The sequence below is a fragment of the Dermacentor silvarum genome, chromosome 11 (assembly GCF_013339745.2).
Source record: "Dermacentor silvarum isolate Dsil-2018 chromosome 11, BIME_Dsil_1.4, whole genome shotgun sequence".
Lineage (NCBI taxonomy): Eukaryota > Metazoa > Arthropoda > Arachnida > Ixodida > Ixodidae > Dermacentor > Dermacentor silvarum.
The window spans coordinates 76,751,376-76,776,874 of NC_051164.1; the positions used below are offsets into that span (position 1 = coordinate 76,751,376).

A 25,499-nucleotide genomic window follows, 5' to 3' on the forward strand; every position below is an offset into this window, starting at 1 on the left:
ATTTTCTGCGACACGGGGCCCTTAACGCTATCGCGTTAAAGCTACACGAATGGCACAAGGAACAGAACAAGCACCCGCTAGCAACTGAGGTGCTTTTGAAGGACAGTTCATGGTTTGTGTTTGTGGTTTTCAAAGCACATTAACACAGCGGCTCGCGGACAAGTCATTTCTTCCTTGGATTTAAGCAGCCGCGTTTAGTTAGAAGAACGCAGGTTCTCAGAGCGATGCCATCGTCATTTACGCCTTGCGAACGTGGCTTTTCCGCACTGGCTTTAAGGTCACTTGAAAAGTGAAAGCACTGCGTCATGTGCCGGCATCACGCCCGATCCTTGTCGTCCGGAGAACAGCGTACTTCTCGGCGATCATTTCAGCTGCAAAAAGCAGGAGCCATATTACTATGACAGCAGCGTCGCAAGATCTGATTAGAGCCCGGCGCGGATGACCAGCAGGCCCCGAGGTATAAGTGCCGGGTGTGATAACGACGCGACGAACGGCGAACGTTTTCAGCGCTCAAAAAAAAAAAAAAATCAAGCTCATTCCAAACTGCAGAATCCGACGGCTGTTTGAAGAAAAGAGGCACTCGAAATGAATTCGCCCAGTTTTTCATCGGCGCGATCATTATCATGAAGATCTATAGGTTTGACGTTGACATGATGTCGGCAGATTCTTTCAATCGTGAGCATGGCCTGCGGTGGTCCAGCCTGCCCTAGCACTTGCTTTAGTTGCGAATCGGTGTCCGTTCAGACATCCACGCTTATGAATGCCCAGGATAAAGCGGAACGTTGCTTGTCTGGGCCGCTCTGTTTCTGATAGCGCGTCGTGATTTGACATTTCCAATTTTAGACGAGTGGGGGGCGACCAGCAGATTATGGTACTATAGTGGCGCGTCTACAGAGTTCGGAGCGGGATGGCTACTGAAGCGGTTGCGGGCGCGTTTGTTTGGTACACAAGAGGGTTCCCAGGAGCGAGGCAGGGACTTTAAGGCAGCCTTCACGCCGTTTAGTTGCGCCTACGCTTGTAATTGTTTCCACCACCATTCCGCCAGTTCCCCGTTCGTTTGGTCTCCAGTAGGCGCACGCACAGGTGGGAGAAGACATGACGTACAGACTGTAGAAAGCTCGTACTGGCGGTCCTCCGGTGTGCAACAAGAAATGGCCAGGAGCAGCTGGATCAAGTTACGCTTCTCAGCGGCAGTGGTAAGCGTGATTCTCGTAGTTGGCACAGGAAAGAAATTAGCTTTACAATGCCTAGCAGACAGGACGCTCTCTCCTGAATGATCCCATGTGCTGCAGAAATAAGTCAATCAGTGGCGTATACGTGTTGAATGGGCCGGCGCAGTCAATCCAGTGTAAGCGTTACAAGTTCTTGCTAAGGATATGCGCTATGCGCGCTACCTCAACGGATTTCTGTTGGTGTTGGTGATGACGCTATTAACGGCGAGATTCGCGCGGTCGACGCGGGGAAAAATATCTGCCAATGCGCGAATGCCGAAATCGAAGAAGGGTTGCTTTAAGGTTGCCTGTGCGCGCAAAGTTAGCTGTGTGTAATGCTGGCTTCGCTAAATAAGTTCGACGCTGTTCATCGTTTTCAGCTATGTTTTCAGCACCTCCAGCGATTCGATTGTTTCAGAACCATTGTCAATTAATGCCTAATATCGAAAGTGTAGTATCAGTGCTCATTTTCCAGCCGTCGTTCTGCCCGCGAGACAATGACGTGCAGACCCGCTTCTCGATAAGACCGCGCGTGCAAGCATTCCGTGCTCTTCGGGAACTGGTGCCGAACCCATTACCTTGCCACCAGAAGTCTCGTGTGTGTAGCCCGGAGCCGGCCGATCGAGGACTCTTGGCAATTGAGTTTGCTGTAGATCGTGCCTTTCTTATCTGCACGTGCACTGTTCTTACGCGTTTTGCCTCTAGTACCAGAGGCGACAAGTATTTGCATACGTTGTTGGCGTTGAGGCAAATCAATATCGCATTCTTGCAGGTTCTTTACCGGTGCGGCGAGTCAGGAAGCTCAGTCCAGGGAAAGCATGGTTCAAGAAGCCGGAGACCGACACGGTAGGTTACGAAGGCATTCAGAAAAGCTAAAGAGCCACCGAAGAACTTGCGAGTGTGGCAATGGAAAATCTAGGTCACGTGAGAGCCCAGTGTCCTTGCTCTTGGTAGACCAGGCGTGAACGGTGTGTCGCAAAGGATGGACACAGGCGTCCTAGAGGGTGGAAGAATTTGACTTATAATGTTTCACCCTCTTAACATGTGTGAGTGTATGTCCTGTTGAAATACGTGGTTGCATGAAGCGCCAAGGACGTCTAGAATTATCTTTCTTTATTTATTCCGCGTTCTTATACAAAATCATAGCAGCGTGTGTATACGTGTAAGTATCCAAAAGAGAGAAACAATAAGGAGCAACTACATTCACTTATTTAGAACAAGTTACTGCGAACGCATAAAGGTAAAAAAAAAGCATGAAAAGCTCCATGGTTATAATTATAACCAGTACAGTCAAAGCACGATTGAAAAAGTGAATGCCCTATCAATGTAGGATCGAAAAGTAACGGTGTTTCACACGATCAAACGCTTTTGACTGGTCGAGTGAAATGAAACACTCGGCGAAAGCAAGTCGAGAAGCGTACGCCAAAGGATCTTTAGTGAAGGAAAGAGGCGTCAAAATTTACTTGTCGACAACCCTGCAAGTTTGGGCTAAACGTGTACAATCTTATTCACCATATTCTGCCACTTTGCAAGAAGACTGACAACCGATTTGTAGTGTGCACTCGGGAGCGTTACCGGGGGCCGATAAGTGTGGATCAGATGCAACACCGCCAGGCTTCGACAGCGTACCGGGAAGGTACTTACCCGTGGAAAGCAGAGGAGGTTTGTTTGTATAGCGAAGAAAGTGGGATTAAAGTCAAGGGCACTTAGGAATCCCTATACGCGGATGAATACGAAGGCATTGCGACGTTTTCCCGATGACGACTCGTTTTACGAAACGTATTGGTATTGTTTTCACGTTGCCTTGCATCATTTATCGCATCACGTGCCTCGTTCGCGTACTTGCGTGGACGTCCAAAGGAGCCGGGCGCAACTACTAAAGCTGAGAAGGTTCGTCCATCGGAGCGCACCACAGAACTCGCCGAAATCACCGCACCGACTGGCAGCGCCACGACACGCAGCGCTATACCGGGTGTTTCAGCGAACACTTTAATAAAATTTGCAAGGTTGCCTGTGGCAGAAAGCACAATTCTAGTTCATGAGCTGGTCCACTCGAAGAGGCGGACATTACTTGCACAAAAAATTGAAATGCATAATGGGCTGATTAACAAGCATTCACTAATTAAGTTTTTAACTAATTACCTTATGGCCCACATTGCAATTTACGAATTATAGCCGTGGAGTTCGCAAGGCAGATCCACTTGGAACTAATTCTCACGTTGACACCAGTTTCGAGATAATTATTTCCCGAACTTGGTGGAGAAATGCAATGGCAATCCCGTTACTTTTGTGCTTCAATGCATAAAACGACGTGTTGTTCTCTTCGGGTTTGGTCCGCGGAAATGGTTAGGCAGTCTCAGAGAAATCGCGGGTAGTTCCCAAAAATCGTCTCGGCAATAGGACATTTCCACCTCCCCCCCCCCCACCCCAAATTGAACAAACCTCAGGCTAGCACACTCAGACTTCTGCAAACCCGTTCGTATTCCACTCCCCGGTCCCTTAACAGGATAGACCCTGACCACTCACAGTCGTGCTCCAAATGTGGTAATGACTCATGCTCTTTTGATCACATGCTCTGGTTGTGCCAAGCCCTTAACGCATCTCCACCTATCACGAAAGAGCAATGGGAAGAATCCCCCAAGAGCAGCAATCTTCACATTCAACTCCAGGCTGTCCAGAGGGCCCACGACATCGCGACGGGACTTGGTCTCCCGGTCCCATCGTGTTCGGAGCTACCGACTTAATCTGGGGGAGCCTTCGGCTCGCCTAGATCTCAGTTCCTCAGGACTCAAATAAAGTTCTTGTCATGTCAGTTCCCAAAGAGAGCTAAACGCTTAAAGAAATCCTGGCACAGCTAACCTTCGGTTGATGTTTTTGTCAGCAAGCGATGGATTTCGCAACACAAGAAGAGGCACGCTGCATCCATCGACCACAATGGTTGGCCTTGCAGAAAAGTGTAACCTTTAATCAGCATTAAAACGGGTTCAATCACAAGACACGACGTGCATGACCTTCTATAGTCGGTGGTGACCTTTAAGAATTGAAAGGTTATATGTACGCTCTCCAACCACAATTCGTACAGATGCACTTGCCAGTAAAAGGCAAGGTTTGTTGTAAACACGCAACTTCTACAAAGTCGAAAAAACAAACAACAATGCTCCTACCAATCAGGTTCGTTTACTTGCCTGACGTCAAGCGGTTTCGCGTGTTTAATTAAAACAACTGTTTTCTCCATACAGATCGCGAATCCCGGCCACGGCGGCCGCATTTCGACGGGGGCGAAATGCAGAAAACACCAGTGTACTTAAGATTTAGGTGCACGTTAAAGAACCCCAGGTGGTCCAAACTAATCCGGAGTCCCCCACTACGGCGTGCCTCATACTCAGATGGTGGTTTTGGCACGTAAAATCCCGTAAAAAAATACAGACCCCCTTTTTGTGTCATCGGCTTCAGGATGCAATCTGAATGCCTTGGGCAAATTTCATGGGTGATCCCGATATCGTTGCTCAACCATACGTGAGATTTTAGCTTGAAACAATTAGCTTTTATTTTCCAATTAGTTCAGCATTTATATCAACAGGTCAATGCCATCAAGGGAAATTATTAAGGGGGTTTTATTCCGTCTTTTTAGGCATGCGTCTGTGGTCTAATCTTTAGAGTATCGTGCTTCTGTGCCGGAGGTTCGCAAACCGGTTCGGTGCAGTAAGATTATTATTATCCTACCCTATGGCCATATACTACAGAGTACCATCGACTTATCCACTTGACGCAATGCGCAAGTTTCATCAAGAGAAGGCGGAACTTTACGAATGAATTACACAGATACGTGATAATTTTCAATGTACACAATAAATACACAGATAATTAGCGAGACTCCCTGCGTCAGCGAAAGGTCTGCGTAGCTTCGACTCTCGTTACTCAGACAGCTGAAAAGTCAGTTAATTGTCTCCTTTTCTTCAGTTTCTTTACTATAGGACTGGTGGTGAGATAACTGGGGCATTTGATCTATGCTGTCGAAGACAAGCGCGCACTCTCATTGCAGTACATAACTCACAACCTCAAACTTCCAGTGTGTAGCGAGAAAAAGAAGCCAGCTTCTGTCATTTCGCCCAGTTTGCTGCGTTTTTAGAAGCAGGTGAGGACATTGATGCTTCTTTACGATTGAAGAGGATGGTTTGCGCTGAACCATACGTCAATATTTTGGGTGCATCTGCATGTGGCGCGTAATTTTGCGTTGGCTAAGGGAGGTAAACGAAGTTAAAAGCACGCACAATGTTCTCCACGAATATTTTCTACAACTTGAAGAGCCTTGTAATCTGCTTCGCTAAGCATCAACATGAGTTGAGCAATGGCACGTGGCGAAAGCAGATTTGGCGTACCGTTTGCAGCCGGGGTTGCGGCTCACTGAGAGTGTGACAGCATTCATTAGCGACGGCACTGTTATGGTTACAATAAGTCATACAGCTGAACTCGTTGATATCTCTCCTCGATGACTTCGTCCTTTTCGCTCTCGGTGCTTATCTAGTTTATCTATTTTTAGTAACAAGTTGACCTAGTAACCGAATTGGGAGCGTCACCAGAAACGTCGATTCCGCGGAGCCCCAGAAACAGCTTTTCGGCCGCGGAGAGCACAACTGGCACGGCGAACTACAAAAGTGCAAGCGTATCTGCCGAGGTGGCCGTCATTACCAGCTCGTAACCAGCGTCCATCTCCATTCTCGCACAAAACGCAACTGCTGAGTCGTAACAATCTGCTCGTATAAGGTGCGCTGATTGTAGAAGTAGTTATTCTAACAATCGTGCAACTAATTGAGCACCCGTTGTGGACTTATTTGCTAGAACCGTTTCGTTACGAACCGGTAACCGCTATTATTTATTTAGGTTCAGGTTCGGTTCGGATTCAGACACGTTCTAAATATATCTATTCGGGTTTGGTTCGACGTCCTCATTTTGATCGTTGTATGTTAGTGGTCGCCTTATTTACGTGCAAATACGGTACTACACGGATTTGGCTTACCTTAGTGCTTGTGCCTCGAAATGTTCTTGTGACGTTATTTATTACGCTTCAAATCTTTCTAACGCAATGTCGAAAAGGATCAAGTTGTTCAAAGTCATGGAGCCGTCTGAAGCCGGAAGAATGAAGTGAGGCCAAAATCACATACTGTCAATAAGTTGCATCAAATCAAATCAAATCCGTTTATTATCCTTGTAGAAGGAGGCAGTTGCTGCAAATAGCTGCTGATTTTAATCCCGATTATATGGTGGCTGGCTTGATCGCCATATACTTTAATACCGGTGTCACACGTACACTTCTGATCGCAATCGGGGATAATTCGGATTGAGTTTGATCCGGATCGAGTGGTGCTGCTACTCGGTCATTGGCGATCGCGATCTTGCGGTCAGGCGATCGGGCCTCTTGGTCGCGATCGCAGGCTGACCTCTGTGCGTTCTAGCGCAGTATTCTGGAAACGCCAGAAACAAGAACTGAAGGCAGCTTTAGAAAACAACGTTGAAAAGCCTGTTCACCAGCAATAGTAGGCTGTAAAACCGAAATCTGAATTTGTAGCCAAGGCATGAAAGCAGTTCTGAGAGTTGCCGACGATGAGCAGACCAGCAATAACTGGATCCGGATCGTTGGGCCGTGTAGCAGCGACCATTGTTGATCCGCGATCGAGAAATTCCGATCCGGATTGGCCCCGATCGTGATAAGAAGTGTACGTGTGACACCGGTATAAGTTACCCTAGATACTAGAGCCAGAGTTCCCTTTAGTAGTTCTTGTGGCGTGCTCGAGCGGGGTGCCTACCTCTGGTTCCTGAACTTGATGTTGATGACGAGGAACACGGAGGCGAGTATGATTCCCAGGACGCAGAAGATGCACAGGCTGGCGTAGATGGTTAGGTTGACCCGCGTCCTCTGGATCACGATCAGCGTCCGGTCCATCGGCGGGTCGGAGCCGCCTGCCAGGGGATAACGAAAAGTCAATTGTATTTAGAATGCTGACGATAAAGTTCTTGTGTTTGGCGTGCCGCACACCTCGTCGATGCCCTCTTTTGTTCCTATATTATTTGAATGGACATTGTATCACTGGTGTCCTTCACTTAGCATTGTTATTTAGAGCTTTTTTTTTGAGTGACGCTCCTATCCGAAGTAGTAAGGCCTAACAAACTAACAAACAAAAAATATCCCGATTCCTGTGCTTACTTCATTGAACGCGCGCAGCATCTTCCAAGGTGCCTTCATGCGTTGACGTCAAGCGTCGATCGGCACGTGGCAAAACAGACGTTACGTTGCGCTAAGTGTGGCCTCCGAAAGCGCGCCAGTGATCTGGGGGGTCACGCGCTGGGGAGCCTTCATGTAGGCGTGCGTATGAAGGCGCCCTACGTCGCGCGCATTCACAGGGCCCTCCAGGAATACATGTAGCATGTTGTTCTTGCTATCCGCAGCAGAAGTATCAGAACACCGTCAAGACTATCCGGGGGGGGGGGGGCAATGATTTAATGCTTGTAATTGTTGTCGTGAACTAAGTAGAATACTTTTGGTTCCTATAACTCGGGAAAAAACATTCAGCACATTCTTCGCGTCACTAGAGCACGTAATTTTTTTTTTGCTAGTGTTCTATAAAGATCCAACCATTTTTTAAGCCTTTTTCTCTATCTGCCCGTGTCATAAAGATAACCGACCCGCACACCAACGATAAATGAGCACTGCTGGGTCAAAAAGGTGTTTGGTGTTATTTTCGGTTGCGCGTAAGGCTTTAAGGAAGTTAAGAAACATAGTTCACATAAACACACACATACAAGCACAAACAAAATAGAAAGAAAAAGAAAGAAGATATTGAATTAAACATATCAGAGCAGTTTCGAAAGAGTTAAAGAAGTAAAAAAAAATTGCTTCCTTTGGGTTATCTGCGGCATTGTTATCCTGGTGTGACAGTGCAAGGTTTTTTTTTTTTTGTGGGAAATAAAAGCGAGCATGCGCACTGGCTACGGTGCAGTGTCTTACCTCGCCAGATGATGGAAAGACCCTTGGTTAAATCCAGGGTCTCTGTGAGACAGTCGTACTCGCCAATCTTCACCTCTTGATTTTCTGCAAGGCGTGTTCCACGCAGGTTAAAGGTTTCCAAACAAATGTAGGTCAAGCGGTTACACTCGGCGTAAACCGAAGCGGTATGAAATGACGGTCACGGGAAGCGTCGTGTCGCACAGAGTGGCGAATGGCCATTGACTGACGGTGTATTAGACAGGTCGTTTTCGAGCACTCCTACGAAGTTTCGAAGGTCGTTCAACAAAGCGACTAAGCTTCAATGGGCTTGTCGTCCAGGAACGGAATACCGGACCGGGTTACAGGCGAGGGCGGCACAACGCTTCCAGCGAGGCCTTGCGGGGAGCAGTTTAACCAGAGAGCACACATAGGTAATACTGACCAGTGCCGTACCTCATTCTGCTAAAATTCTCTCTACGATTAGATACCAGAGAAAACAAACTTAATTCTGCTGATTGTTTACTAGTGCCTACGTATAAGTCACTCGCTGGACAATAAACTGACTATTTAAAAAAACAGGAAATTTAGTGGGTTTTATTGGGATGAAGGTATTGCACTGAGGGTGACAGAGGGCAGGCACATTTTACAAATTGAGGGTGGGGGAAATGAGGTTCGGGTGCCGAGAGCAAGGGAGAAAAAAAAGAAAAAAAGAGGGCATTTACTCATCTCTGGAGAGCGCAGAAATCTAATACTGCAGTGGCCTACCATATTTTACTGCTGGTGTAAAGCGTTGATAGGGACGTAATCGTTAACGTTGCAGTCCTTTTATGATTTTCCTTCGAGGAGAACACTCAAGCGACAATTTTCTTTCTTTTTTTTTTCAAGCGCATTGTGCTTGGACTAAGCGTCACGAGATTTCGCGACCAGCCGTGCTACTGTAAAACCATATAACCTTCATGCTAGTGCCATCGACGACACCGTTAACTACGTAATCCGTAAACGGCAAGAGGTTTACGGATAATGTAAAACTTTCTACTAAGCACGCTCCTGCCGTCTCAAAGCCGGAATATTGCTACTAAAATCCTTTGTTCGTGTAAGTCGGTTTCTTTGTTTCTTTAAACGACCATCAGAGCTCTTCGAAAGGACCAGCTGAATGGGCCCCACACAAAAATAATATTAATAAAAAAATGGTGGCTGGACTCGCACTTGAGTCTCGATTGTTCGGACTACGCGTTTGCTTCCACAAAGTCCGGTTCGATCGCAGCCGATAAAATCACGCCAAGAAAGGGACTGTAGAGGCCGCGAGGGCAATAACCGTCGTGAAGGGGCAGAAAAAGAGGCATAAGTGTCAAACTAAAAAAAAAAAAAGGGAACTGTTTGAGGAAACCGGGTTTCCAGCACGACAGCCGAGGCAATCGCATCAAGAGCACGGCCTTCCTTGTCTTCTAAACTGCCGTATAATTTAATCATCAGTGGCACGCCGGGTCGTTCCAGATTGACCTAGAAACAAGAAACGGTCTACAAAGGCGTTTTTTTCCGGGCTCCTAAAATCGCTTCGCAGCAGACCTCATAATTTAGCTTCTAGGCGTTGTTATTTGCGCAGTGAATAGATTTATGAGAACCCTGATATCAGTGGCAGTGCTCTCCTTAAGATGACCTCGACTTCGTGGACTACTTAAGGTCTGTACTACGAGTTTAGCGAACCAGCAGGCGCATGCGCTTTATGACAAACGCGTAATGCGTGTGGAGTCGGGTCCTAAAAAAATTCAACAAGAGAGGAGGAAGGCAGGAATGAATAATAAAAACTCACTTTGAAACTGCTTCAAGAGGACCTGGCCCTTGCGTTCGTTACGAAAGAAGCGCACAGGACCCTGCGACAGGCGATCATGTGACATTAATCACTCGCGGTCTCACCTACATAGGTTTGTTCACTCGACCGCTCAATTGCTCGCACTGACACATTATCGCTCACTTGTTTACTCAGTCACTCGCTTGCTAACTTTCGCACCGTTGTTTCATTTGATCAATAACTCCATTTCTCTAAAGTTCACTCACGTCCACGTCCTTGTTCACTCGCCCGTTCTATCTCACCCAATTCCTCAACAGCTTGCTTGATATCCAACTCGTTCGCTCATTGGGTTGCTCGTTGGCATATTCACTTTTATTCACTGGCTCAATCACTATATAATTTTCTCATTGGCGCCCTAAGTCATTTGTACTTTTGTTTACTCTCTCGATCACTTTGACTCACCTATTTGGCGAGTCAAAGTAACCTTCATCGCAAGCTTGTCAGCTCAGTCATTCACTGAACCTCTGAAATGCTCAATCGTAACTCAATCACTCAGTTGCTCGCTGTGGCACTCATTAACTCGCTCTCACTCATTTACCCTACTCGCTATGACTAATTTACCCTACTCGCTATCACTCACTTACCCCACTCACTCTCACTCATTTACCCTACTCGTTATGACTGAGTTACCCTACTCGCTATCACTCATTTACCCTACTCACTCTCAATCATTTACCCTACTCGCTATGACTGAGTTACCCTACTCGCTATCACTCATTTACAATACTCGCTATCACTCATTTACCCTACTCGCTATCACTCATTTACCCTACTCGCTATCATTCATTTACCCTACTCGCTCGCTAGCTCGGTCGAGTAGTTGAGATGCTCAATTCTATATGAAGTCAACGTATAACTGCATCGCTCTCAGCCTTCTACGAAAAAAACTTAAGGAGCTCTTTCCAGCAGTGACGCACCGTGACGCCGATGAAGTTGGTCTCGTTGAGCGCCTCCTTGAAGAGGCGTCCCCACCACTGCTTGCGGTAGTCGAACTCTGAGATGCGTGTGTCGTTGGCTCGCAGCCGCACGATGACGGCGTGGATGGAGAGCGCCAGCGCCCAGATGCCGTCGTACGCGTAGCCGTGGAAGCGCGAGTACTCGTTGAAGCGCATCAGGTTGTACTCCGCCTCGTACTCCGTCGGCGTCTGCGAGAACGCGAAGACACACACACTCGCATTGAGTATAGCCAAGTTCGTCGCTCCGTCTCATCTGTCACCAACCCTACGAACCGCGAAAATGCAATTCTTGGTAAGAGAATTCCGGCAGAACCCATTTCACGAGGAACGTTAGCACTGAAGCACAATTAGCACTGAAGCAATGTATAGTGGAACGCCGTATTGCCGCAGTCGAAGTGCGTAGTGTGTAAGGGATGTCTGCAGCCGGGTTCCTCTCTAGGGCTTCGCACTGGACATGCCGCGTCGTCTGGCGCCGCCACCTCGAAGTCCGCGAGTGGCGCCCATGTGAATATATGTTCAGACAAGATTGTCTGAATATGTATGACGCGGGTTCAATTCCGCTCAGCACCAGATACATTTTACAGGATTTCTTTTTGTCTTTGGAGGGTGGCGCATATTCAGTGGCGCATACGCAGTGGCACAATCTCGGTGACCCGCATTGGCGTATGTCAAGGAAAACCGTTAGAGACGAACATTGGAAGATGGAACCGAATGTAATGGAATGCGAAGAGACGAGACGAGATGGGGTGGGATGGAATGGAATGGAATGGGATGAATGGATGGATGGGATATCGAAATGGGCGTGATGTATCCTGAGAGTGCTAATCGCATTAAAAGGTGACGCTGCGCTTTCTCCAATTGGATCCTTCCGCAAGTCCTATGGAAACACAATCATCGTCATATCACTAACGTTGAAATGGGGACAAGTTGGTTAAGGGCATTATGAAACATGGTTACGGCTCTAGGGAAGGCGAAGGCATAAACTCGAACTACAGGACAGGCGCTGGCTGCACAGGACCTTTCCTGTCCTGTGCAGCTCGTGTTTGTCTTCGTCTTCCTTACCACTATAACCGTGTATGGTAATCGTCATATCAACTTGCCGCGCGACTCGCCGCTCGAGACACTTTGCGTGTATTCGCGGACATCTTTCGCGCTCAGTAAATCACTCTTATGTATCACGTATTGAGCAACAGAAGGCTGTATCGGGAGTTTTATATATATATATATATATATATATATATATATATATATATATATATATATATATATATATATACTGTTGGACGTCTTTCAGACTTTTCTGGAGGCGACGGCAAGTAACGGCTGATGGTACTGCCGAAGTTACTGCTATAGTATTAGGTTCGCTTGACAGGACACAGTATTCGTTCGGTGAACATTCGCTACCACTACGTTATGTACAACGCACTCTAACGTTAACAACGTTAACAATGCACTCTAAGCAACCGGAATGTTGGTTGTTACGGACATACGTAAACAAAACGTTTCTACGTCACGTCTCGATGCGCTCACTACGTAGACGCCCAGTTGCTAATCTGCAGTGCATTGCGCGTGTCCTTCCTGACGTCCCTGTTAGTGCGGCCTGCTGAATAACTTATCAGGTGTGTTCTCTTACAACCTAAGAATACCAAGGCACGTACACGGCTGCCCAAATCAAATATAGTTTGCGTAGGCCTGCTAATTACGTTCACTAGTTTTGGTGACGTCACGGCGGAGGCGAACTACTCGCAATGTTGCCGTCTCTCCGAAACTACGCTTTCGAGCGCAGGGACGCTGAGAGTATGGTGCAGTGTGGTTCTGTGGGCGGTGCTTGTAACTAACTTTTCGGGTAGCCGCCAAGTGAAGCCTCGACTCAAATTAGTCTACGCGTGACAGTACCCTCTAGTCACGAGCGAAGAAGGCGTAGGCCTATGTCCGCTAACTATAGCGTGTCAGGTTGAATATGGCTTGGAGTAACTCGGCCACTCTGTGTGCGTTTCTGTGGGTGCATAAACAGTCAAGCCCGAATATAGTAAAACCGGATAAAGCGAATTATTCGCTGTATCGAACACGCGAAACATACGCGATGCGCGTATGAAATGACTCCCTCGTAACGAACTCGATGCTAATTATTTTGAACGCAGGAACTCAGTGGACTGGAGCAGGGTTACTATTTTGGACATCGTCAAATTCCGTCGTACTGTGAAATTTTGGAATGGTGTCACTCTGGGCCAATCAGAAACGCCGTAGCAGCGCTCTGAGCCAATCAGAGCTGGCGAGATGGCGAATTCGGCAGTATGGCGGAATTTGACAATGCGCAGAATGGCACCCCGGGTCTACACCATCTCTCCCATCGACAAACACGTTCTTAGAGACGCCGAGAAACATTTGAGGGCACACGCTAAAGATTGGTGCTTACTACGCGTAGTTTTGGATGCGATTGGCATTCTTTAGATACTTAGCGCACTTCCTGGTTTCTGTCTGTTTTCCCGCCAACTTTCGTCACTGGGCAGACCATGGCCGAATGGGTAGAGCACTGGCTTTCCGTGTTAAGGGAGCCGGGGTCGAAACCAACCGTCGGGCCAACCTGGGCCACTGGATATATGTGACACTGGGTGTGCGCGGCTTTTCAATGAAGCTCTTTGATGCGAACTTTAGGATGAATGGGTATGTGCCGCTTTTCAATGACAAAAAAAAAGTTTAAACGTATCGAATTCCCCGATATACCGAAATATACTTGGTGCATAAGCCTGTTCGTTAAAACAGGGTTTGACTGTATGTGCCGTTCTTGTGTCCGTGTGATCTCGAGCAGCATGCGAGGCCGCCAGCTAGGCACGTAGGCAAATATCTCGTGCTCTAGTATCGCGAAGGCGATACTATCGCCTTCGCGTGACGTAAGTGCGCAACCAGCCAATCATTTCATCCGGCTTCGCTCAACCAGCCAATCAGCGCGCGCCCGATGGCCGAGGCGATATTGTATCGCCGAAAGTGATCGTCCCAGAATACATCCCCAGTGCACGCTCAAGAGGCCAACTTCACCATGGGGCACGTATATAACGGCGTGCGCATTGCCGGTATCTGAACTAGTGCGTGTACGTGTAAAAGAGATGTTCCTGGTTTTGCAGTCGAGTTCACGGAGCCCCATTACAAGGAGTCGCATTCCCAGCGAAAAAAAAAAAAAAAAAAAGGAGGCTGCGCTGCGCAGTGAGAGCTCATAAAGGAATACCGAAGGTAGTAAAAACAGGAGGTTGGGCGGGTAAAGAAATAAGTACGCCAACGAACTCCAGACGACCTCTTTGGGGGCGAAAGCAAAGCGCGCACTTTGTTTTCTATGTTTTCTTGTCCCCTTTTCCGCTGCTGTTCTGCAAACTGCGACCTGAAGAAGTGCAGTTGCGCTTGCAATCGCATTTGGCTCGACCAGATAAATCTCGGGGCTGCAATCAGGATACCCCGTTGTCTGTTTTCTTTGCGGAGGGTGGAAACGGCCTGTCTCTTCCAGCGCTGCGTAGCCATTACGGAATTAATGTTTGAGGCTTGCAAAGCCAATGGGATGGCAAGGCCCGAAATAGAGACGGCGGAGTATATAAGCCGCGGAGGCCAAAGAGCGCCAGAGCTCGGGCAAAGGCAAGCGTTCGTTAAGCTTCCAAGATTGGAAGTTTTCTGTTTCTGCGCGATTTCTGCTGTACTTCCAGGTTCTCCGCGTATACCGCCTCTGTTTCCCTTCTGTGACGTCAGTCGCGCGGGATTCGTCGTTTGTCATTGTGTTCAAACGAGCGCTTTTCGTGTTCCTTTAGTTCGCGATTACTTGTTTCGACCGTGGGCCGCCGGTGGAGTTCGGCTCTAATTCAAGATGTGATGATAGTTACTTCGTGAAAACTCGCTTACGTATAGAGCAGAAAATTGGTGGATGCCATTTAACGTGTTCTTTCAGTTTAGTCCCAAGTTTAGGTTCACCGCGGTAAATCAACACAGTCTCAACACAGTCACTCAATGCGCTCAGAACGCGGCCAAGGAACGTGATGGCGGAGCACAGCGATTCGCTGCAGTTTTAACCGCTGCTCGAACATTGCGGTCACAGCTAAACTGGGTGTAAACTAACGGGTTTCCCGAACAAGTTTGTGCGACGAAAAACTTGCCTTAACTAAAGTGCACTACAGTTTGTCAGGCTGCCTAAGCTAGTCGCACGTGTGGGTCGGGACGCGTTGCCATGGCTACAGGCAGCGACATCACAACGCGCGCGAATCTGTTCAAAACAAAGTTTCGCTTGACACAAAGTAGTTGGGAGTATCACAGACCGGTACCGTATATTGGCTTTGGTTATTTGCTACATTCTCTTACGCAGTGTATAAAGCGACAAACGTAGCGCGGTTTATGACGCACAGCGGCAACTCTTATGACGTTTCCTGTTTTTATTGGGCTCCTATACTCAAAGCAGTCGGCTGGCGCCGCAGAGCCCGCCACGCAACGCCGCGCGCTCGTTTCCTCGCTGAACGCGCCAGCAAGAAAATGGCGCACCACATTGCGCTCGTGCTAAGCGCGCCAGCGCGGAGCGCAGTGGGTCCCTACACGGCGCTCAGCTGTAGAACGGAATACGTCTACGCAAATCATATGCTTAAGCTTCCAGCAGCGGCCCGCTTTAGTTGGCGTCATCCGAAACACAGCTCGCAAAGTCGACCCCTTCCCCGCGCGTATGAGGTTGCGGCGAAACGCGTAACCATATACGGAAATATATTGGGTGCACGGCGCTGGAGCACTGACGACCAGCGGGAGCGATCGCCATCTCGGAGACCATTCCCTTCTTAGAAGCAGAAAAGCAGCCCCTATAGAACAAACGGCGCACGCCTATCCCTAAGTGCTCGCCGAAAGGACGGGGCCGAAACTGAGAAGAAAGCGGGGGGTTTGAACGCGACAGAGCTCGCCCGCAACGTCGCCGAGGCCTATGCAGCAGGAGCCGTGAGCCTCCCCGACTTACTCCTTCTCTCTCTCTCTTTCTCTCTCACCCACCTTTCCCCATCATGCCGCAATGCTCACGCGTGGCCCATATACGAATGGCATAGCGCATAGCGACGGCGGTGGTGACGATAATCGCGGCACTTGGATGCAGCTGTCGTCGTCCGTCTCAGCAGCCGTCGCTCGCTGTTTGCATAACGCCTCCCCCTTTTCTTTCCCCACGCCGAAGCGGGTGATCCTCTGAAGGGGGAGGCGGGGGAAGAGAGGGAGGGGGTGCCGTCAGGCACGCGTTCGCGCCGACGGCCTCGCCCTACTGATCGGTCTATAATTCTTGCCGCGCGCGTAGATCCGTGCACTAGCTGACGCCCGAGCCTGCGACCGTGCATCACTCCGATACGTTAGGGGAACAGGGGAAGCGCGTCGTCATCCAAAAGAGACACTCTGTCATTCTGCCATCCATTGAAGAGCGTGCAGTCAATTTTTTTTGCGTTCGTGGACGATCAATATATACTCCACGAGCAATATATACGGCCGGTTTCTTGTGTATAGGCCTGCGTGCCAAGGATGCACGTGCGGAATATCGTATGCGGGCGGCTCAGCCGTCTCCAGGGCTCCGCTGTTGCCGAGCGCGGGGTTTCATCCTCCCCGTCAGGAAGTTGAATTTTGATGGAAGCGGGATGGCGAAGAATGCCGATGCAGTGAGGTGTCTCGAAGGCCGAATCGGCGATTGGTATACCGCGGACCGAAGGTGACGCAGCTCAGCGGCACGGAACTGTGCCGCGAACGGCGAGTCTGTGAAGGAGATTACGCGGAGCGTGATTCGGTGCACTCGAGCTACGTCACGCTCAAGCCGTCGTGTGAATCTACATTCAAGGGCACAGGGTGGTGGATACTTCAGCCGGTGACCTCCGATACGGCGTTCCTACAGGCAAGATGTAGACAAGACGTTGAAATCAATCAATCAATCAATCAATCAATCAATCAATCAATCAATCAATCAATCAATCAATCAATCAATCAATCCACCTGTTGAAACCGCCAGTTAGATGCTGTAAAAGACAAGGACTGCAAAGTTTAGGTAGGTTTGTGTACCCCGACGTCTCAGACTATACAACGCTCTGTTTAGAATTAGATGCGTAAGCGATATACGGGGCGCAACTTTAATGAAGCACTCAGAAATTACAAGTTTCCGTTGATGTCATTCGGTGCGGATATGATGCCAGTCACATCTCAAGTCGGAAATGAGCCTAACTTCTCAGAAATCTATCCTTCGCTCTCTCTCTCTCTCTCTCTCTATATATATATATATATATATATATATATATATATTGTTGCAGGAAGAAAGCAGGCCCACGAGTGTAGAAGGATGTATATTTACAAGCGAAGAAATATGGCGTTCAGGCAACGGCCAGAGACTTCGTCTTCCTCTCGTTCGCGTCACCTTCTTCTTTCCCTTCACCGTAACATCACCCTCCCGGTGGGGTTAGCTCCGTCCCGGTGCAGGTTATGGAGCGTCGCTTAATGGGGAGACATAGGGCTTGAGCCTGGCGACGTGAACAACATCGCTGGTGACGTTGGGAGACACTGAAGGCTGACCGACTGGGGCGATCTCGTATGTCACGTCGGACAGTTGTCGTAAGATCTGGTATGGACCAGAATAACGGGAAAGGAGTTTTTCCGACAAGCCGACTCGACGTGAAGGCGTCCAGAGAAGGACAAGGGAACCAGGTGAAAAATGGTGGTCTCGGTGCCGAAGGTCGTAGCGTCGTTTTTGAGAAGCTTGCGAGACTGTGAGGCGATGACGCGCGACCTCTCGGGCCTGGGCGGCTAAGGCAATAGCATCGCGAGCGTAACCAGTGCTGGGTGATTGTACTGCGGAAGGTAGCAACGTGTCGAAGGGCAAGGTGGGGTCGCGGCCATACAAAAGGTAAAATGGGGAGAATCCGGCAGTATCGTGACGGGACGAGTTGTATGCGAAAGTGATGTACGGTAAAGCGACGTCCCAGTCGCGGTGATCGTCGGAAACGTACAGGGCCAGCATTTCGGTTAGTGTGCGGTTGAGTCGTTCGGTGAGGCCGTTCGTTTGAGGGTGGTATGCGGTAGCGAGCTGGTGTTCTGTAGAACAGGAGCGGAGCAGATCATCGACGACCTTCGAGAGAAAGTAGCGGCCGCGATCCGTGAGTAACTGGCGAGGGGCGCCGTGGTGCAGGATGACGTCGTATAGTAGGAAGTCGGCGACATCTGTAGCGCAGCTGGTTGGCATCGCTCGTGTAATGGCATATCTCGTGGCATAATCTGTTGCTACAGCAATCCATTTGTTTCCTTTCATAGAAATAGGAAAGGGGCCAAGGAGGTCGAGGCCCACACGGAAGAAGGGCTCTGTAGGGATAGCAATTGGTTGAAGCAAACCAGCAGGAGGCATAGCAGGCGTCTTGCGGCGCTGACACAGGTCGCAAGAAGTGACATAACGGCGCACAGAGCGATAAATGCCGGGCCAGAAGAAGCGGCGCCGCAGGCGGTCGTAAGTACGAGTGATGCCCAGATGTCCAGCAGTAGGAGCGTCGTGAAGTTGCTGGAGCACGGCCAGTCGAAGGTGCTTTGGAACGACTAGGAGCAGCTCCGGGCCATCAGGACGAACACTACGACGGTATAAAGTTCCATCGCGCAAGGTGAACATCCGCAGAGACGGGTCATTAGGCGAGGAGCTTAGGCGTTCCATAAGTGTTCGAAGAACAGGATCTTGGCGTTGCTCGTCGCCAATATGGAGAAAGCCGGAGAGAGACAGAATACTGATGTCCGAGTCTGCATCGGTATCGTCCGGTTGATCCACAGGATTGCGGGACAGGCAGTCAGCGTCTTTATGCAGGCGCCCTGACTTATACGTAATAGAAAATGTATATTCTTGTAGACGCAATGCCCAACGTGCAAGTCGTCCAGTTGGGTCCTTCAAAGAGGAGAGCCAGCAGAGGGCGTGATGATCGGTTACGACGCAGAAGCTCCGACCGAAAAGGTACGGCCGAAATTTCGCGACCGCCCATACGAGCGCGAGGCATTCCCTCTCAGTGATGGAGTAATTTCGCTCGGGCGTGGAAAGAAGGCGGCTGGCGTAAGCGATGACACGGTCGTGGCCCTGTTGACGTTGAGCGAGGATAGCGCCGATGCCATAACCACTCGCGTCAGTTCGTACTTCAGTAGGTGCAGAAGGGTCAAAGTGTGACAGAATCGGGGAGGTTGTAAGCCGCTCGATCAGGGTAGAGAAGGCTTGCTCCTGCAGTGGTCCCCAAGAGAAAGAGGCATCTTTCTTAAGAAGGTCAGTGAGAGGGCGAGCGATGTCGGCAAATTGTTTCACAAATCGTCGGAAATAAGAGCATAAGCCCAGAAAACTACGGACATCGTTTGTTGAACAAGGTACAGGAAAATTGCGCACAGCGTGGACTTTCTGTGGATCAGGTTGGATTCCGGCGGCGTTTACGAGATGGCCGAGCATGGTAATTTCACGGCGACCGAAATGGCACTTGGAGGAGTTTAGCTGAAGGCCAGCCCTGCGAAACACGGAGAGTATGGTCGTGAGGCGCCTCAGGTGGCTCTCAAAGTTCGACGAAAAGACAATCACATCGTCGAGGTAACAGAGGCATGTAGACCACTTCAAGCCGCGCAGCAGAGAGTCCATCATGCGCTCGAATGTAGCTGGCGCATTGCATAATCCAAAGGGCATGACTTTAAATTGGTACAGACCGTCCGGTGTGACGAAGGCGGTTTTCTCGCGGTCCATCTCGTCGACGCTAATCTGCCAATACCCGGAGCGGAGGTCAATTGATGAAAAGTATTGGGATCCGTGAAGGCAGTCAAGAGCGTCGTCAATGCGAGGCAGGGGATAAACATCCTTCTTTGTTATCTTGTTGAGGTGACGGTAGTCAACGCAGAAGCGCCACGAGTTGTCTTTTTTCTTTACTAAGACAACCGGTGATGCCCACGGGCTACTGGAAGGTTCAATGATGTCCTTGTCCATCATCTTGTCGACCTCTTTCTGGATTATGGCCCTTTCTGTTGCGGAGACACGATATGGCCGCCTATGAATGGGGCTGGCGTCACCGGTGTTGATGCGATGCGTGACAACAGATGTCTGACCAAGTGGACGGTCGTCCAAATCAAAGATATCCCGATAAGATGACAGGAGGTGACGAAGAGCTGTTCTTTGCTCGGAAGGAAGGTCAGGGGCGATCATCTTACAAACATCGTCCGCAGGCGTCGAGCACGAAGGAATGGGTGACAAAGGTGCGTTGGTACTCAGGAAGGATTCGGAGGCCAAAGAAGAAATCTCAAATTCATCCAAAGGAGTGATAAGTGCGACGGCAATGCCGAGTGGCAGCACATGCGTCGAAAATCCAAAATTGAGGATGGGCACCCGAGCGCAGTTTTCGAGGATCCGGATTAAGGTGCTCGGTAGGGCAATATTTCGTGACAAAACCACGTCAGTAAGCGGAGACACGACGTACTCGCCATCAGGTACGGGAGGACAGGGCGTCAGGAGGACATTGGTAGCCGCCTGTGGAGACAGCCGTGCAAACTCAGCAGAACATAAGCGGGGTGAAGCACAAGTTGTTGCGTCTGCGTCGGCAGGAAGCGGCAGATCCAGCTGTACAACACCTGCGGAGCAGTCAATTTGGGCAGAGTGTTTCGAAAGGAAGTCGAGGCCGAGAATTAGGTCGTGTGGACAGTGCTCGAGGACGATAAATAAAACAACGCTATAATGGCCCGCAATGGTCACACGTGCTGTGCACATTCCAAGAACAGGTGAAGTACTCCCATCGGCGACTCGCACAGTGCACGGTACGGCGGGAGTCAGAACCTTTTTGAGCCTTCGGCGGAGAGCAGCGCTCATAACTGAAAGCTGCGCTCCTGTGTCAACGAGAGATGTGACAGGAACACCATCAACTTCAATGTCCAGTAGGTTTCCACGTGTAGGCAGGGTCAACAGAGGATTTGTGGGCCGGGTCGGAGTTGCAGCTTCACCTCCGGGAGCTGCACCGCCTAGTTTCCCGAAGGGAAGCGACCGGTTGCAGATGGGGACGAAGAGCGGTGAACGAGAGGCGAACGGGACCGACGGCCTTGCGGAGACGGGGAGCGGCTGGATCTTGGTGGAGCACTGTCGGCGTTGATGTTCCGAGGCGGCGTGTAGGGCGAGAAAGTGCGATTGTCTGGTACTTGGCGGTAGTGACTCGGAGACGACCACCGAGGAGACGACGACCAGCGATTACGGCAATGACGGGCGATGTGTCCAATACCGGAACAATTAAAACAGATGGGTCTGTCATCCGGTGTGCGCCAGTCAGCGGGGTTGCGGCGGAGTGGCGGGAAGCTTTGCGTCTGGGAGCGAGCGGCCGGAGAAATCTGGTAGGTGTTCGTATGGCGGACCGAGCAGAGAGATGGAATGCCCAAACTCGCTATTTCTTCCCGAACGACCGCTTGTATAAGCGAGATAGCGGGCACACTTTCCCGACAGTCGGAACGAATTGGAGCCGGAGCCATGGCCTCAAGCTCACGGCGAACGATACGCGTTAGATCTTCTGATCCTGTCGGCTGAACGAACCGCGGCGGGTCTGCGCACGAAGATGTCGCGGCGGTATTGGGCAGCCTGTCGAAATGTTGAGGGACGCGGCGGCCTTTCGCTTGTTCGAAGCGCCGGCACTCCTTTATAATTGCATCCACAGTGGCACAATCCTTACACATCAGGAGATTGAAGGCGTCGTCTGCAATACCTTTTAGTATATGACCAATCTTGTCCGCCTCGGTCATGGTGTTATCAGCCTTGCGGCAGAGAGCCAGCACATCCTGTATGTACACGACATAGGATTCTGTGGACGTCTGAGCGCGGCATGCAAGTTCTTTTTTTGCTGCCAACTGACGACCGACAGGTCTGCCAAACAGGTCACGCATTTTTTCTTTGCAGACATCCCAGCTTGTTAGGTCAGCTTCATGCGTATCGTACCATTGCTTCGCAGTTCCTTTCAGATAAAACATGAGGTTTGCTAGCATCATTGTTGGACCCCACCTGTTGTTGTCGCACACTCGTTCGTACATCGCAAGCCAGTCCTCGACGTCGGTGTTGTCCGTGCCACAAAATGTCCCCGGGTCCCGCAGATGAGTGAGGATGACCGTTGGCGTGGACTGCTGAGGCGTTGTCGGTTGTGTCGGTTGATCTGCCATTGTGGCGGCAGGTAGATGACGTCCACTGCGAAGTTCCGTGATTGTACCCAGCACCTTCCACCAAAATGTTGCAGGAAGAAAGCAGGCCCACGAGTGTAGAAGGATGTATATTTACAAGCGAAGAAATATGGCGTTCAGGCAACGGCCAGAGACTTCGTCTTCCTCTCGTTCGCGTCACCTTCTTCTTTCCCTTCACCGTAACAATATATATATATATATATATATATATATATATATATATATATAGAGAGAGAGAGAGATAGAGAGAGAGAGAGAGAGATAACTGAGATGCGAAAGGCAGGGGGGTTAACCGGAAGGTAGATATCCAGTTTGCTACCCTACACTGGGGAAGGGGTAAGGGGAGACAGAAAGATAAAGAAAAATGCACACACTTAGAGAGGGACATTAAAAAAAAAGAAAAGAAAAACGCACGCACGCACGCACGCACGCACGCACACAAATATCGCTAGATTTTACATGCTTCGTTTGCACAGAACGTCGCGATGATCGGTAGATTCGGTACCACCTTTTCCTGGGGGAAACTGCGTTTTAATTATTTATAGCGCTGTCACAGCCTGATTTCTCAAATAGGAATAAAACAGTCTTTTTTATCGTTGAAAGAAAATCGGCGCTAAAATTAGTTACCGCGTTTAGGCTGCTGCTCGGAGCTGACACAGAGGCTGTTCTTGAAAAGCGCAGCACCGAGTTGGTAGGATAACCGTTCCTTTGGTGCCGCGCGCAATAGCCGGCGTTGTGGTGCGCAGTATCCGAAACTCGCTTTTCTACGCAGCGTGACATACCGCGGCGTTCTTCAAGCAGTGGTTCCGACCCGCCTCGCCCTTCAATCGCTCATGTGCGCACCCATTTAGTGGCCCGCTCAGCATCGGAGACCAGCCCGAGTTCAGAAACGGCTGCACAAACGTGCTTCGACGTGACACTTACGAGATCCTCGAAATAAGCTGGACGCTTGACCAGTCGGCACCCTGTTGCTGCCTTGATGGAAGACTTATGCTGATAACTTCGAAAATGATGACTAGGCAAACACGAAGAGCGAAAAGCGGATGTCGTGGCTTGAAACTCGAGGAACGAAAACTCGAGAAATTCGAGAAAAAAACTAAACATCTTGAGAAAAGAAGAAATGTGCAAGGAAAAGTATCGCAGAAGCTTTTCTGCTTCGGCAAGTATATGACTTTATAATACAGGACGTCGCGTTGGCAGCAACGGGAGCTTGGAAAAAGTATCATCTTATAAAAGAGGCGAGAAGCCGCCGGTGGCAATGCCGGATGTGAATCGAGAATTCAGTATGGCGTGTTTGCCCCTACTTTGGAAATCGCGGTTGAAGTGCCGGCGTCGCTATCGAGAGAAGAAACGCGATACGAACGAATCCTTGATAGTGCGACCATCGGCTTTTCGACCACGAGCATCTTTGTTTGGTTTTTGTTTCCAAGTCGCGCGCAATTGTTTTGCCGTAACAAAGTTTTCTACAGAACTGCTGCCTTTCGGTTTCGGACGCTTTGTTTTCTACGAACTGCAAGTGTCCCTCTTGTGAGAGGTATCGGCAGTGCAGGTAACTGCGCGGTTGTTACGCGCATCTTCGAATGTCAGAATGTATGTCCTTATACAGATTGTATCGCCACTGCTGTTAACAGCACAGATGTTACGAGTATCTTGGACAGCGAAGACGTGCATCTTTAGGCAGACTGTCATGACAAGATTCGATAGGATCGCCCACTCTTGAGGAAAATACCTCATTTGGTGGTCAAGCCGGTATAACAATAGGCGATATAAGTCGTGAAAACTTTATCTGCAGGTTCCCGTTTTAAATGTGAGGTGTCAGCACATGAGCATTATTGAGGTGTTTTATGAACGAAAACCATTGTATAATGCTACCTAACAACGTCAGATTGCTGTTGCTAATTCTAGTTTCCTTCCTAGTTTCCTTTCTGCAACAATGATGATTGTCCTTGCATTACACTTCTTGAATTACACTTTTTGAATTACACTTCTTCATTGCGCATATTTAGATTTCTCCCTTGCCATTGCCTAATGCTACATAACAATGTCTGATTGCTGTTGCTAATTATTGTTTCCATTATTTGTACAGAAATTTGAAAGGGGCGCAGACCCCTGTCAAGCCGAATTGATTTCGGCTTTTTGTCGGTGCCACCTACATCATGTACGGATGTGAAACAAGTTTTGATTTGATTTGAGTAGACGACCTGTACGCCTGCCTATTGCACTGAAATTTACGTGTGTGCTTTTTAAAAATATTTTGTGCAAACTAATGTACACGTGCATGATATTTGCAGATGGCGCCAGCGTATGGATCGTCGGTGAGTGCAACGCATGTCATGTTTGTCTATAGAGGACTCAAGACCTATCACGCGAGTACAAGGCCTGTCACCTGAAATAGCTACGTGCGTCGTTGTTAGCCGGTCCCGAGATTTTATTATAAAATGCATAGAGGAACGACAAATTGGCCTCAGTTTGCGGCCGTAAGGTGCTCAATGTGCTTCTTGGTCAAGCCTGGGCCACTGACAGACCTAGTTTTCACAGAATCTCGTTTTGTTGCTTCATTGGCGGCGCACCGTTCGGACGCTGCCGAGGTGTATGACGAGATCTTTACTTCCGCAGTAAGCTTAGTAGATCGACATCCTTGAGACAAAGAAACACAACCGAGAACTTCGAGCACTGCGAAGTACAGATAGAGATAAGCAAAGTGCAGATAAACGAAATTTATAATCTACTTTTTTTTTAAATTCTAGTACGCCATGCATTGTCTCCGAAAGACGTTTCTTTTCGTGGGAGACATGACCTTTAAACTCTTGATTATGATAGCACGGAATTTCGTTATTGTGAACATCTGAATGCTTACGACTGCGTAACAATAACATTTTTGCTTGAACGAAAGACAGCTGGTCATGCGATCCATTGAATTCGCGGGCGATCCCCAAAACTGAACGTATGACGCGGTTGGAGCTTTGCTGTCATTGCGTCGTCTGTCGAATTTCCCGACAATCGGCAGAACTGAACGTAGGACGGTGGTTAGAACATATGTGTCCGGATTATCGGCAACAGTGCGTACGGTATTCAACACACATTTTCTTTCTATTCCTAATTAGAAATTATCGGTGGAACTTCCTCTACTCGCCGGTTTCGCCTATCACTTCACCATTCGTGAAACATCGGAGTTCCGTGCACAGCGCCCGCGGTGAGAGCTTCTCACCGCGGTCCGTTAAGAATGTCTCTTCTTTCTTTGTTCACGCTCGTTGTCTGCCAGCGTTCCAGAATTATGGATACCAGTCCATCTACGGAGGGCGCGTCTCCACCGCTGCACGCAACTATTC

At 49.2% G+C, this 25,499-nt stretch overlaps 1 protein-coding gene and 1 long non-coding RNA gene across 2 annotated transcripts in view; one reads left to right on the plus strand and one right to left on the minus strand.

Moving 5' to 3' along the window:
- The window catches only part of LOC119433994 (gamma-aminobutyric acid type B receptor subunit 2), a 350,459-nt gene that overhangs the window by 51,328 nt on the left and 273,632 nt on the right, over positions 1 to 25,499 (minus strand). Inside the window, exons 7-10 of the mRNA XM_049658564.1 lie at positions 10,960 to 11,187; positions 10,004 to 10,064; positions 8,215 to 8,298; positions 7,016 to 7,169 (exon numbers count right to left, since the gene is read on the minus strand). Of these exons, the coding sequence (XP_049514521.1) occupies positions 7,016 to 7,169; positions 8,215 to 8,298; positions 10,004 to 10,064; positions 10,960 to 11,187 (527 nt within the window). The remainder of the gene's footprint in view (positions 1 to 7,015; positions 7,170 to 8,214; positions 8,299 to 10,003; positions 10,065 to 10,959; positions 11,188 to 25,499) is intronic.
- On the plus strand, positions 1,090 to 24,723 carry LOC125941408 (uncharacterized). The gene is made up of 3 exons (XR_007464246.1): positions 1,090 to 1,196; positions 1,984 to 2,057; positions 24,462 to 24,723. It is a non-coding gene; the product is annotated as an uncharacterized LOC125941408 (long non-coding RNA).